General features: G+C 49.7%; 1 protein-coding gene across 1 annotated transcript in view; it reads right to left on the minus strand.

Annotated features, from left to right (window-relative positions):
• LOC120383245 (zinc finger protein RFP-like) overlaps nucleotides 1-10,863 on the minus strand; it is a 32,691-nt gene extending 21,828 nt beyond the window's left edge. Inside the window, exon 1 of the mRNA XM_039501111.1 lies at nucleotides 10,176-10,863. Within this exon, the coding sequence (XP_039357045.1) occupies nucleotides 10,176-10,586 (411 nt within the window). The 5' untranslated portion in view covers nucleotides 10,587-10,863. The remainder of the gene's footprint in view (nucleotides 1-10,175) is intronic.
• Between the last annotated feature and the right edge of the window lie 3,122 nt (nucleotides 10,864-13,985).

Consider the following 13,985-nt stretch of genomic DNA (forward strand, 5'->3'; position numbering starts at 1 on the left):
AAATGCAAGGTACTTCATTTAGTAAGGAACAATCAATTGCACACATATAAAATGGGAAATGACTGCCTAGGAAGGAGTACTGCGGAAAGGGATCTGGGGGTCATAGCGGACTACAAGCTAAATATGAGTCAACAGTGTAATGCTGTTGCAAAAAAAGTGACCATCATTCTGGGATGTATTAGCAGGAGTGTTGTAAGCAAGACACAAGAAGTAATTCTTCCACTCTACTCTGTGCTGATTAGGCCTCAACTAGACTATTGTGTCCAGTTCTGGGTGCCACATATCAGGAAGGATGTGGACAAATTGGAGAGAGTCCAGAGAAGAGCCACAAACATGATTAAAAGGTCTAGAAAACATGACCTATGAGGGAAAATTGGAAAAATTGGATTTGTTTAGTCTGGAGAAAAGACGACTGAGAGGGGACATGATAACAGTTTTCAAGTATGTAAAAGGTTGTTACAAGGAGGAGGAAGAAAAAATGTTGTTCTTAACCTCTGAGGATAGGACAAGAAGCAATGGGGTTTAAATTGCAGCAAGGTAGGTTTAGGTTGGGCATTAGGAAAAAATTCTTAGCTCTCAGGGTGGCTAAGCACTGGAATAAATTGCCTAGGGAGGTTGCGGAGTCTCCATCACTGGAGATTTTTAAGAGCAGGTTAGACAAACACCTGTCAGGGATGGTCTAGATTGGGGTCGGCAACCTCTGGCACGTGGCTCGCCAGGGTAAGCACGCTGGTGGGCTGGGCCAGTTTGTTTACCTGCCGTGTCTGCAGGTTCGGCCAATCGTGGCTCCCACTGGCCGCAGTTCGCCACTCCAGGCCAATGGGGGCTGCGGGAAGTGGCGCGGGCCAAGGGATGTGCTGGTCACGGCTTCCCGCGCCGCCATTGGTCTGATGTGGTGAACCGCAGCCAGTGGAAGCTGTGATTGGCCGAACCTGGTAAACAAACTGGCCCGGCCCACCAGAGTGCTTACCCTGGCAAGCCGTGTGCCAGAGGTCGCCGACTCCTGGTCTAGATAATACTTAGTCCTGCCATGAGTGGAGGCGACTGGACTAGATGACCTCTTGAGGTCCCTTTCAGTTCTATGATTCTATAAGGCCACTGCAGAGATGCTACATTAATTCTTTGCATCGGTCTTCGCTGCAGAGGACGCGAGGATGATTCCCACACTTCAGCCATTCTTTTTAGGTGACAATCTGAAGAATTGTTTCAGATTGAGGTGTCATTAGAGGAAGTTTTGGAACAAACTGATAAACTAAACAGTAATAAGTCACCAGGACCAGATGGTATTCACCCAAGAGTTCTGAAGGAACTCAAATGTGAAATTGCAGAACTACTAACCATCATATGTAACCTATTGCTTAAATCAGCCTTTGTACCACATGACTGGAGGATTATAGCTAATGCAAAGCCAATATTTAAAAAAAGTCTCCAGTGGCAACCCTGGCAATACAGGACAGTAAGCCTAACTTCTGTATCAGGTAAATTGTTTAAAATGATAATGGACAACAGAATTGTCAGACACATAGATGAACATATGTTGGGGATAAGGTGATGTCTTTTTTTTAAGGGAAATCATGCCACCAATCTACTAGGATTCATTGAAGGTGTCAAGAAGCATGTGGACAAAGGGTGATCCAGTTGGTACAGTGTATCTGAACTCTCAGAAAGCCTTTGGGTATGGCTACACTGGCGATTTGCAGCGCTGGAAAGCCTCCACCAGCGCTGCAATTAGTAAGTGGCCACACCTGCAGGGCACTTCCAGCGCTGCAACTCCCTGGCTGCAGCGCTGGCCGTATACCTCACTCAGCATGGGGAATAAGGATTCCAGCGCTGGTGCTGCAGCGCTGGTCATCAAGTGTGGCCACACACCAGCGCTGTGATTGGCCTCCAGGAAATAAGGTGTATCCCAGAATGCTTTTATAAATTACTCTCTTTGTTTTGTTATGCAGCCTCTCTTTGTTTTGTTGTGAACGAGCTCCGATCGGAGCTCCGTTCTGTACCTGGCTGTAAACAATCAAATGAGAGGCAGGGAGAGTGAATGAAACAGAATGGAGCCGATCTCCGTTTGAACTGCTTATCTATAAAAACAAACACTGATCACAGCAAACAGGAGCTATCTGTACCTGGCTGTGAACGATCAAATGAGAGGCAGGGGAAACAGTGTTGGATGCAGGCTGTTAGGGTTCGCAAACATTTTGTGATTTTTCCAAACTCTCTCTTCCCCGCTCCCTGTCACAGTACACCACAGGGAGTGAGTGAAACGGGGTAGTCCCTGTTGGAGGCAGGCTGTTTGCAATTAGAGTTAAGACTAAGGGCTCATGAACATTTTGTGATTTTTCCAATCCAGGAAGCTAACACACAGTGTTGGCTCCAAAAATCCACTCTCTCTATCTTCCCCGCTCCCTGTCACAGTACACCACCCTCCACCCCCCTCTTTTGAAAAGCACGTTGGTGCACTTGAATGCTGGGATAGCTGCCCATAATGCAGCACTCCCAACAGCGCTGCAAATGCTCCAAATGTGGCCACACACCAGCGCTGGTAGCTGTAAGTGTGGCCACACACCAGCGCTGCTCCTACACAGCTGGATGACCAGCGCTGCAAACGACCAGCGCTGCAAACCGTAAGTGTAGCCATACCCTTTGACAAGGTCCAACACTAAAGGCTCCTAAGGAAACTAAGCAGTCATGGGGTAAGAGGGAAGGTTCTCTTATGGATCAGTAACTGGTTAATAGATAAGAAAGAAAGGGTAAGACTAAATGGTCAGTTTTCACAATGGAGAGAGGTAAATAACAGGGTCCCCCAAGGATCTATACTGGGACTGGCACTGTTCAACATATTCATAAGTGATCGGGAAAAGGGAGTAAACAGTGAGGTGGCAAAATCTGCAGACAATACAAAATTACTCAAGATAATTGAGTCCAATGCAGACTGCAAAGAGTTCCAAGGAGATCTCACTAAACTGGGTGATAGGGCAAAAAAAATGGCAGATGAAATTGAATGTTAAGTGCAAAGTACAGTAACTCCTCACTTAATGTTGTAGTTATGTTCCTGAAAAATGCAACTTTAAGTGAAACTATGTTAAATAAATCCAATTTTCCCATACGATTTAATGTAAATGCAGGGGGTTAGGTTCCAAGGAAATTTTTTGGGGGCAGACAAAAGGCATTTTATACTGTACAGTACTGTACTGTGATGGGGAGGTGCCCCTGGCTTACCCCACACAGGCACAGCCCGCTGCAGACAATGAGGCAGGCAAGGATGCTAGGAAGCACCTTGCGCAGCAGCAGCTTCCACGCAGAACAGGTGCTGACTTTGCCGGGGGATGCTCCAGGCCTGCCTCTTCCTGTCCCCGCTCCACTCCAGGCCAGCCTCTTCCCACCCCCCACTCCACCTCCTACCCAGAGCATGCCACGTCCCCACTCCTCCCCCTTCCTCCCAGCACATCCCTGCTGCCAAACAGCTGTTTGGAAGCACTTAGGACTTTCTGGGAGGGAGGGGGAGGAGCGGAGACGCGGCGCTTCCCCGCTCCTCCTCCTCCCACCAGTGGCGGATTTAGAGTTAGTGGCGCCCTGTGCTCAGCTTCATTTTTGGGGGCCCCTGGTGGGGGGAGCATTATCCCCACCCCAGTTTTTCATTCTTTTTTTTCCTCCATTCTCCTCCTAGGGCTCAGGGCTGGGGGTGCAGGGTCTGGGAGGGAGTTAGGGTGTGGGAGGGCGCTGAAGGTGGGGGTGCAGGGTCTGGCAGGGAGTTAGGGGGCAGGAGAGCGCTCAGGATGGGGGTGCGGGAGAAGGCTCAGGGCTGGGGCAGGCAGGAGGTGCAGAGCACTTACCTGCGGCAGCTCCTGTTTGGTGCAGAGGGTGGTGTGTAGGTGGCTTTGCGCAGTGCTGCACTGCCCCCATGGCCGCGATTCTGGGATCTACACACCCACCCCCACCCCCCGGCAGGCAGGGCCACCCAGAATGCAGGGGCTTTACGGGCTGCAGGGCCCTGGGCTAAGGGGGCCCTGAGGCCCTCGCCTGCAGCTCTAAAGCCCATTTTGGAATGCGGCCCTGTGAGCACGGGCCGGAGGACTTTCCCCTTTGAAGAGGAAAGCACTGCTTCTCTCTGGCCGCTGGCTGCCCTTGCTCCTCTTGAGTCCTCTGGCCCGTGCTCGCAGGGCCGCATTCTGAAAGGGGCTTTAGAGCTGCAGGCCAGGGCCCCGGGCCCCCCTTAGCCAGGGCCCTGCAGGCCCTAAAGCCCCTGCATTCTGAGTCACCCTGCCTGCCAAGGGTGGGGGGCAGCTTCCCCACTCGCTCCCTCCCTACCTCCCAGAAAGTCCTAAGTGGCGCCAAATAGCTGTTTGGTGGTGGGGAAAGCGCTGGGAGGGAGGAAGGGGAGGAGGCGGAGAAAAAGAACTTGTGAAATGCTTCCTTGTAAAGTCAGCCAAAAGATGTTATAAGGGAGCATTGCACAACTTTAAACAAGCATGTTCCCTAATGGAGCAGCGACGTAACTTCGAAACAATGTTAAGCAGGAGGACATTAAGTGAGGAGTTACTGTAATGCACACTGGAAAACCTAATCCCAACTAGACATAGAAAATGATGGGGTCTAAATTAGCTGTTACCACTCAAGAAAGAGCTCTTGGGGTCATCTCTGAAAACATCTACTCAATGTGCAGCCGCAGTCACAAAAGCTAACAGAATTTTAAGAACCATTAGGAAAGATAGATAGTAAGACAGACAATATCATAATGCCATTATATAATTCCATGGTCCTCTCACACCTTAAATACTGCCTGCACTTCTATTGGTCCCATTTCGAAAAAGATATATTAGAATTGGAAAAGGTACAGAGAAAGGCAACAAAAATCATGAGGGTATGGAACAGCTTTGAGATTGAGATTAAAAAGACTGGGAGTATTCAGGTTGGGGAAAAAAAACAATTTGGGACTGTGTGATAAAAGTGTATAAAATCAAGAATGTGATAATGAATAGGGAAGTTTTTTTACCTCTTCATATAACACAGGAACCAGGGGAAATTAATAGGTAGCAGGCTTAAAACAAACAAAAGGAAGTACTTCTTCACACAATCAACCCCTGGAACTCACTGCCAGCAGATGTTGTGATTTGAAGGCCAAAAGTATAACTGGTTCAGAAAAGAAATAGATAAGATCATGGAGGATAGATCCATCAATGGCTATTAGCCAAGATGGTCAGGGATACAACCCCATGCTCCAGGTGTCCCTAAACTTCTGACGCCAGATGCTAGATCCGGGGATGGATCATTCAATAATTGCCTGGTTCTCTTCATTCCCCCTGAAGCACCTGGCATTGGCCACTGTTGGAAGACATGATACTGTGCAAGATGGACTATTGGTTTCACCCATTACAGCCATTTTTTATGTTTGTAGTGATTTTCTAGGTGCCTAAAAGTTTGGCATTGCAATGCTGAGCATCACAACACACAAGTCCCTTTGGAGATTTGGGCCTAAGTCTTCTCTGAAAATGGGACTTAGGCTCTTAAGTCAGCTGGTGCATTTGAAAATTTGCTCATAAGATCTTCTGTAATTCTCCAGGGTGAGGTGTTGCAGAGCCACAGAGGATTTTAAAGCACAGCTCCCATTCATTTCAACGGCAGCTGTGCATCTCAGTCCCCAGTCTCAGCCCTGCATTCCTTCTGTTCTATCTGTGTCATGCAGCCAGCGAACAGAGAGCTCTTGGGGGCATCAGACCTGATGTAGAGGCTTAGGGACTCTGGCTAGAGAGCTTTGTCTTCAGCAAATCCTCCAAGTGCTGCTGGGCAATGGGTTGAAGTAGTATCTATTTTGCAGCAGTGTAGGGTATGGTGTCCTGCTCCCATGCAATGCCAGGGAAAACTATATGAGGAGATCTGGATGTCAGAGACTTAAAGCTGAGCAACTTAAAGAGAAGGGAGTTTAGGTAAGAGTGTTTAAAACGCTTTTAAAAAAAAGTTTATATTAAACTCTGGTGTCTAATGAACTCTTGGGAGAAAGGGACTCTTTGTTAAAAATTCACTACATTTGTAATATTACAAGGTTCCTAAAGATTTGTGCTTGATTGTTTGGTATGGGGGAAAGGGCTTGTTCTCACTTCCGAGGTGCTCTGGTAATAAGACTCAACATGGTCAGTGAATCAGCCTTTATTTCCCTTTAATCTTACTGTGGCATTAATATAGTCCACTTTGTCCTTAAAGCTAAAGTGGCTTACAGCACAGCAGGTTCTGTCCACAGTGGAATGCTCAGTCCAACAGGCTTTTTAAGGTTCCAATCCACTTGGACTTCATGGGCCCTAAAAAGTTGCATCAAGTTTGTGGTTCAAATGGATGGACAAACCCAAAGCAAAAGTCCAAAGCATGCTCTGTTTCAGGAGCAGCAAAGTGACCGTCCTTTAATAAACCAGGGAAAACAGGATTTCATCAGCCTGATTTTTCCTCAAAGACAAAGTTAAGCAGATTAATCTTTTTTAAAAAACAAAACAAAGACCAAAATATGTCAGTGCATCTTACACTTCAGAAAGTAGCAGAAAACAAACCCACTGAAAACGTGGCTGACAATGTGTTATTTTAATGCTGCTTGCCTGGAAACAGCAGCCATCAGATGTGCGATGCTCAAGCTGGGTTTGATGCTAAACACCAGCTCTGTGGAAACTCCAGTCTATAACTGTGCTGAGATGTTTATAATGTACTTGTAGAGAACTGCACAAAAAGTGTGATGAGAGGCTGTGTGGTCTAGGGACTAGAGGACTAGGATGGGCACTGGAAGGCCAGGGTTTAATTCCTGCTCTTCTACTGAGCTGCTTTGTGAGCTTGATCAATTAACTTCCCCTTCCATACCTGTTTCTCTAGTCCCACTCATAGAATCATAGAATCTCAGGGTTGGAAGGGACCTCAGGAGGTCATCTAGTCCAACCCCCTGCTCAAAGCAGGACCAAACCCAACTAAATCATCCCAGCCAGGGCTTTGTCAAGCCTGACCTTAAAAACCTCTAAGGAAGGAGATTCCACTACCTCCCTAGGTAACCCATTCCAGTTCTTCACCACCCTACTAGTGAAAAAGTTTTTCCTAATGTCCAACCTAAACCTCCCCCTCTGCAACTTGAGACCATTATTCCATGTTCTGTCATCTTCTACCACTAAGAACAGTCTAGATCCATCCTCTTTGGAACCCCCTTTCAGGTAGTTGAAAGCAGCTATCAAATCCCCCCTCATTCTTCTCTTCTGCAGACTAAACAATCCCAGTTCCCTCAGCCTCTCCTCATAAGTCATGTGCTCCAGCCCCCTAATCATTTTTGTTGCCCTCCGCTGGACTCTCTCCAATTTGTCCACATCCTTCTTGTAGTGTGGGGCCCAAAACTGGACACAGTACTCCAAATGAGGCCTCACCAGTGCTGAGTAGAGGGGAATGATCACATCCCTCGATCTGCTGGAAATGCCCCTACTTATACAACCCAAAATGCCATTAGCCTCCTTGGCAACAAGGGCACACTGTTGATTCATATTCAGCTTTTCGTCCACCGTAACCCCTAGGTCCTTTTCTGCAGAACTGCGGCCCAGCCATTCGGTCCCTAGTCTGTAGCAGTGCATGGGATTCTTCCGTCCTAAGTGCAGGACTCTGCACTTGTCCTTGTTGAACCTCATCATATTTCTTTTGGCCCAATCCTCTAATTTGTCTAGGTCCCTCTGTATCCTATCCCTACCCTCCAGCGTATCAACCACTCCTCCCAGTTTAGTGTCATCTGCAAACTTGCTAAGGGTGCAGTCCACACCATCCTCCAGATCGTTAATGAAGATATTGAATAAAACCGGCCCCAGCACCGACCCTTGGGGCACTCCACTTGATACCGGCTGCCAACTAGACATGGAACCATTGATCACTACCCGTTGAGCCCGACCATCTAGCCAGTTTTCTATCCACCTTACCGTCCATTCATCCAGCCCATACTTCTTTAACTTGCTGGCAAGAATACTGTGGGAGACTGTATCAAAAGCTTTGCTAAAGTCCAGAAATAGCACATCCACTGCTTTCCCCTCATCCACTGAGCCGGTTATCTCATCATAGAAGGCAATTAGGTTAGTCAGGCATGACTTGCCTTTGGTGAATCCATGCTGACTGTTCCTGATCACTTTCCCCTCCTTTAAGTGGTTCAGGATTGATTCCTTGGGGACCTGTTCCATGATTTTTCCAGGGACTGAGGTGAGACTGACTGGCCTGTAGTTCCCTGGATCTTCCTTCTTCCCTTTTTTAAAGATGGGCACTACATTAGCTTTTTTCCAGTCATCCGGGACCTCCCCCGATCGCCATGATTTTTCAAAGATCATGGCCAATGGCTCTGCAATCTCATCGGCCAACTCCTTTAGCACCCTCGGATGCAGCGCATCCGGCCCCATGGACTTGTGCTCGTCCAGCTTTCCTAAATAGTCCCGAACTACTTCTTTCTCCACAGAGAGCTGGTCACCTCCTCCCCATACCGTGCTGCAGAGTGCAGCTGTCTGGGAGCTGACCTTGTTTGTGAAGACAGAGGCAAAAAAAGCATTGAGTACACTAGCTTTCTCCACATCCTCCGTCACTAGGTTCCCTCCCTCATTCAGCAAGGGGCCCACACTTTCCTTTACTTTCTTCCTGTTGCTAACATACCTAAAGAAACCCTTCTTGTTACTCCTAACATCTCCGGCTAGCTGCAACTCCAAGTGTGATTTGGCCTTCCTAATTTCACACCTGCATGCCTGAGCAATACTTTTATACTCCTCCCTGGTTATTTGTCTAATCTTCCACTTCTTGTAAGCTTTTTATTGTGTTTAAGACGAGCAAGGATTTCACTGTTAAGCCAAGCTGGTCGCCTGCCATATTTACTTTTCTTCCTACACATCGGGATGCTTTGTTCCTGCAACCTCAATAAGGTTTCTTTAAAATACAGCCAGCTTTCCTCGACTCCTTTCCCCGTCATGTTATTCTCCCAGGGGACCTTGCCCATCAGTTCCCTGAGGGAGTCGAAGTCTGCTTTTCTGAAGTCCAGGGTCTCTGTTCTACTGCTCTCCTTTCTTCCTTGTGTCAGGATCCTGAACTCGACCATCTCATGGTCACTGCCTCCCAGGTTCCCATCCACTATTGCTTCCTCTACTATTTCTTCCGTTTATGAGCACTCCTTTGTCTTTGCTTCTGAGCATGCCCACCAGATCAGGCCCTACCGGTGAAAGAGGCAGGAGAACACCTGTCTTCCCCCAGTACATGGATTGCTCTGGGCATGGGCAGGAGATAGGCAGCCAGATGCCCAGGGCCGGTGCAAGGATGTTTCGTGCCCTAAGCGAAACTTCCACCTTGCGCCCTCCCCCATCCCTGAGCCCCCATCCCACAGCAGCTCCTCCACAGCAGCTCCCCACCCTCCACCCTGAGGCACCCTCCCCGCCTAGCTTACCCCTGCTCTGCCTCCACCACGAGTATGTCCTCGCTGCTTCACTTCTCCCGCCTCCCAGGCTTGCGGCGCCAATCAGTTTAGGCGCCGCAAGCTTGGGAGGCGGGAGAAGTGAACCAGCCACGGCGTGCTTGGGGTGGAGGCAGGGCAGGGGTGAGCTGGGGCGGGGAGTTCCCCTGCATGCCGCCCCCCCTTACTTGCTGCAGGCGGCCCTCCCCGCGCTCCCCTGCCAGTCGCTGCGGTCACTGCCGAAGAAAATGCCGCCCCCCCAAATCCTGGTGCCCTAGGCAACCGCCTAGGTCGCCTAAATGGTTGCACCGGTCCTGCAGATGCCTGGAAGGAGGCAGTTGTGGATATGCCCAGAGGCAGTAACACAGGCAATGAGAGAACCTGTACCCTGAAAACATAGGCAGTAAGTGAGTTTGGGCCCCTACAGGACTCAGCAGGAGTTCTGGGGATTGCAGTGGAGCTTAAAATTGGGACTTAGATGCCTAAATCCCAGACTTATGCACCTAAATCTGGGGTTTAGGCACCTAAGTACCTTTGTGAATCCCACCCTTTGCCTCCCTGTATCTCGGTTCCCTCAACTGCACTTTGTCCATCTTGATTATTTAGACTTAGCTCTTTGGGGCAGGAATTGTCTGTCTGTGTTTGAAGAGAACCTCGCATGATGGGGGCCCTGATTTCAGTGCCTTTAGGAGCTATTGTAATACAAATTGTAGATATGCACAAATAGAAGTAATTACACTGCACAACAATTTCCTACCTTGTACGACTGGGCAGCCTCCTCTATGGGGACCACAGTGTGAGGGCGGTGACCCTGGGACTCTCTGCAGATCACACAGAGGAGTATTTGGTCCTGGCTACAGAAGAGTTTGAAAGGCTCCTGGTGCACCTTGCACAAATCTTCTCCTGCTGCTGCCTGGAAACTCAGCTGCTTGGCTATTTCTACGACGTTCGCCAGTGGCCTGTTTGGCCTTAGGGTCCTCTGGGGAAAGGTCTCTCCGCACTGAGGGCAGGAGATGTCTGCATCCGATTCCTCCCAGCACTGGCTGATGCAGGCTCGGCAGAAATTGTGCCTGCAATCTAAAGACACTGGATCCTTAAAGAAACTCAGACAGATGGAGCAAGTAGCTTCATCTCGGAGGCTTTTCAAAGGATTCATCGCTGCAGCCATGGCTCCCGGCAGAGTGACTCAGGGTTTCCTGGGCTCTCTGCACCGAGAAAGGCTCCTTCTTCCTGGGGAGCAGCCGGAATGTTACTGCTCCAGAGTCACCTCTCCCGGCTGCAGCCAGGGCTCCGGGGTCCCAGCAGCAGCCGGGCTCGCGGATCTTGCAAGGTGCGTGGCAGTGCCCCAGAGCCACTGCAGCCAGTGCAATTCACTTCCTGCTGCCCAGACGGAGTGACCCCAGCGATCGCTCCCAGAGCCGCATCCCAGCTGCTCCTGGGTCCTAGCGATCAAGGGATTGCACTGCAGCCCCCTGCCCCAGAGCCTGCCCCCTGGGCTGGGCAGGGGCAGCTTCTCTCAGCATTAAGGGGCGTTGTGCATAGAAGCCGGGCTCGGGGGAGAAACGGGGTTTCTATAGAGACTCTAGATTGTTCCAAGCGAGTCCCCTCACCCATATGAAGAGGAACATGGGGGTGATGGGTCCTGGTCCTAGAAATGCTGCCTGGGACCAGGAGCTGCAAGTGACACATTTCTCGGTGACGCTGTGTGTGAGTCACTCTGGTAACAGACTGGCACAGGGAGCAGTTTGTCAGAGACAGGCTCTTGTCTCCACACCAGGCTCACTGGCTACTAGCCCTGGACCGGGCGGGTTTGTGTAGCCAGTGGGAATGGAAGATCACAGGCACCAAAACCAGAAGGAGAGATCTGAGAAAGAGAAGATGCCAGCGAACACCTGTCATGGGAAGACTGAGGGAATGGAGGCAGGAGCTCACCTTACAATGGAGTGTTTGGCCCTAGAGATCACTAGAGAGGAAGAAAAGATCCCATCTCAGGGTTCCAGTTGCCATTAATCTCCCCAGTTCCTGGGGGCATCAGTCTCTGACAGGTTCTTGTTCTCTTGAGGCAGGAGGATGTCACGGCCAAGGTGATGTACCAGCTCTGCACCATCTGATCCGTTCACCAGGTGTCTGAGGCTCCGCGGGGCTGTGTCTCTTAGGACACCTGTGATGCGGTGTAGAACCCCACATCGGGCCAGGAAGGGTCAGAGAGCAGTCCTGGGCCTCTGTCATCCTACCCCACCTCACATGCAGAACCTGCTCAAGCTGGAGGAGGAGTTTAAAAGGGAGCCTGTCATGGGGTGTATGTACACTATGCTAGCCCAGCAACCAAAGGGTTAATACAGGCACTGCCAGCCACTGGTGACTGGCAGGCTAAGAGAGGCTGGGAGGGTAAAAGGGCTGGGAAGCAGACAGGTGGGGTGGCTAAGGAGGAGTGAGCAGGCAGGAGAAAGGAACTCTTGGCAGCAGACTGCTAGAGAGCCGCCCAGGGGACAACACACCAGAAATGGGGGAACAGGCCAACAGACTGAAGAGCCTGCAGAGGCTTGAAGGAAGCTAGGAAGGAGCTTAGGGCATTGTCAGAGTCAGCAAACTCTGATTCTCCTGGTCTAGCTTGAGGGCCCTGAGCTGGAACCCAGTGGAGGGGGCAGGGCTGGGTTCCCCTACCAGCCCCCTGATGGACCTGAGAACACAGAGGATGTCCAGATTACTGAACACCAGGAGTGGACTGACAGCCCCGCTGAGCTGAATGAGCTGGAGCCATGCCCCCCATCACCTCCATTTGGCTAGGGGAGACACCTTTGCATTGATGTATCACCACCCAGACAGCTCAGAAGGGGGAGAGAGAGCAGAGAACAAGACTCACTTTGGGAGCTCCTGGATAAGGGTGCAGCAGGAGTCCGGGCTGCAGGAGAGATTCTGTTAGCAGCAGCTACTCCAAGTCTGAGAGGATCTGGAGGATCACAGGTGAGCCTTTTGATCATGTGTCCAGTGGAGAGGGAGGGTCTGGGCTCCTGTACTAACCACCCTTTTTCTGGAGGGGACATAAACCCCTTTTCCCTCCCTTGGAGAGCATAGAGACACTATAAGCCCTGAGCTAAGGGAGTGCCATTCACAGGTGACCAGAGGTGGGCTGAAGACCCTTTCTTTTGTTGGACTGTACATATTTTGATGGATTCTGTTAACCCAGAACTCAATTGGTGAACCAGTCAGTGGGCTATGGCCTCAGATTCCCATCACTGGGCCCAGTTAATCCCATCTCTCCTATTATCCCCATTTGAGCTACTGTATGGGAGACAGCCCCACAGGAACCTAGATTTCCACAAGACATGGGAGGTGCCAGCCTCAGGAACAACCAACGTAGTACAATACGTGTTCTGTTTGAGAGAAAATTTAGAGCCATCATGGGCTTTCTTGAGAGAGAACCAGCTGAAATCTCAGTAGAACCAGGAGTGGACCTACAATAAAGGGGCCAGATGTGAAAATTTAAGATCAGTGATAAGAATAATAGAATATCAGGGTTGGAAGGGACCTCAGGAGGTCATCTAGTCCAACCCCCTGCTCAAAGCAAAACCAATTCCCAACTAAATCATCCCAGCCAGGGCTTTGTCAAGCCTGACCTTAAAAACCTCTAAGGAAGGAGATTCCACCACCTTCCTAGGTGGAAGATTTATTGTTGCTGCCAATCTTGAAATCAAAACTGCTGGCCAAGTGGCAAGGATCATTCAAGGTTGTAAAAAGAGCAAAGGCTTTTGATTATGAAAGAGAAGAGAGACACAGGTATACCAGATGAACCTGCTGAAGGCTTGGAAGGACCAAGGGGACCACTTCATAATGCCTTTGCCATCCGAATGTGAGCTTGGCCCACAAGAACCCTTAATCCATGATTCTGGCCTGATGAGAAACTGGAAATACAATCAAAGACCTTCCCTTGGTATTCTCAGCATTGCCAGAACAAGCCCATGTACCCTATTCAAGTTGGATGGCCCATCAGCATAAACAATGGGCCATGGGAAAAGCTTAACTTCACCTGATGATCTTTCCTGTAGCCATTATAGTCACTGTCAGGGTATGAGTAATGGCTGGTAGGACTCATGGAAGCATACAAGGGCATGTGACTAGATCATGTGATACTGGAATCCATCTTGTTACTTGTACTTTTCCACAAACTGTGCTGGGGGGTCGGAGGGGGCAGCTTGGCTTAAAAGAATTTCCCCCGCATGGAAGAAGCTATAAAAGGGGGAAGTGACATCACCACAGGGCCTCACTCCCCCTGTAACACAACACCTGATGAACAAATGCTGAACTGGGGAAGGGGGGTCCCAAGTGGGAAAGAAGAAAGCCTGCCTGCATATGGAAGCTTGGTGGACTGTTTGCATTATCTAAGAGGGTGAGACACTGCTTGATTAAAATCTGGTCTAGTGTATAGGATTTAGATTGCATTTTATTTCCTAGTGTGACAAAGTCAGGCTGGATGGCTGCAGGAGGGTCTGGGAAAACAGGTATGTTAGCCCTAGAATGCTAAAGGCCCTTTTTCCTACAAGCTGGGAAGGGATTACTTCAGGTCAAT

This window comes from Mauremys reevesii, linkage group 15, assembly GCF_016161935.1.
Source record: "Mauremys reevesii isolate NIE-2019 linkage group 15, ASM1616193v1, whole genome shotgun sequence".
NCBI lineage: Eukaryota > Metazoa > Chordata > Testudines > Geoemydidae > Mauremys > Mauremys reevesii.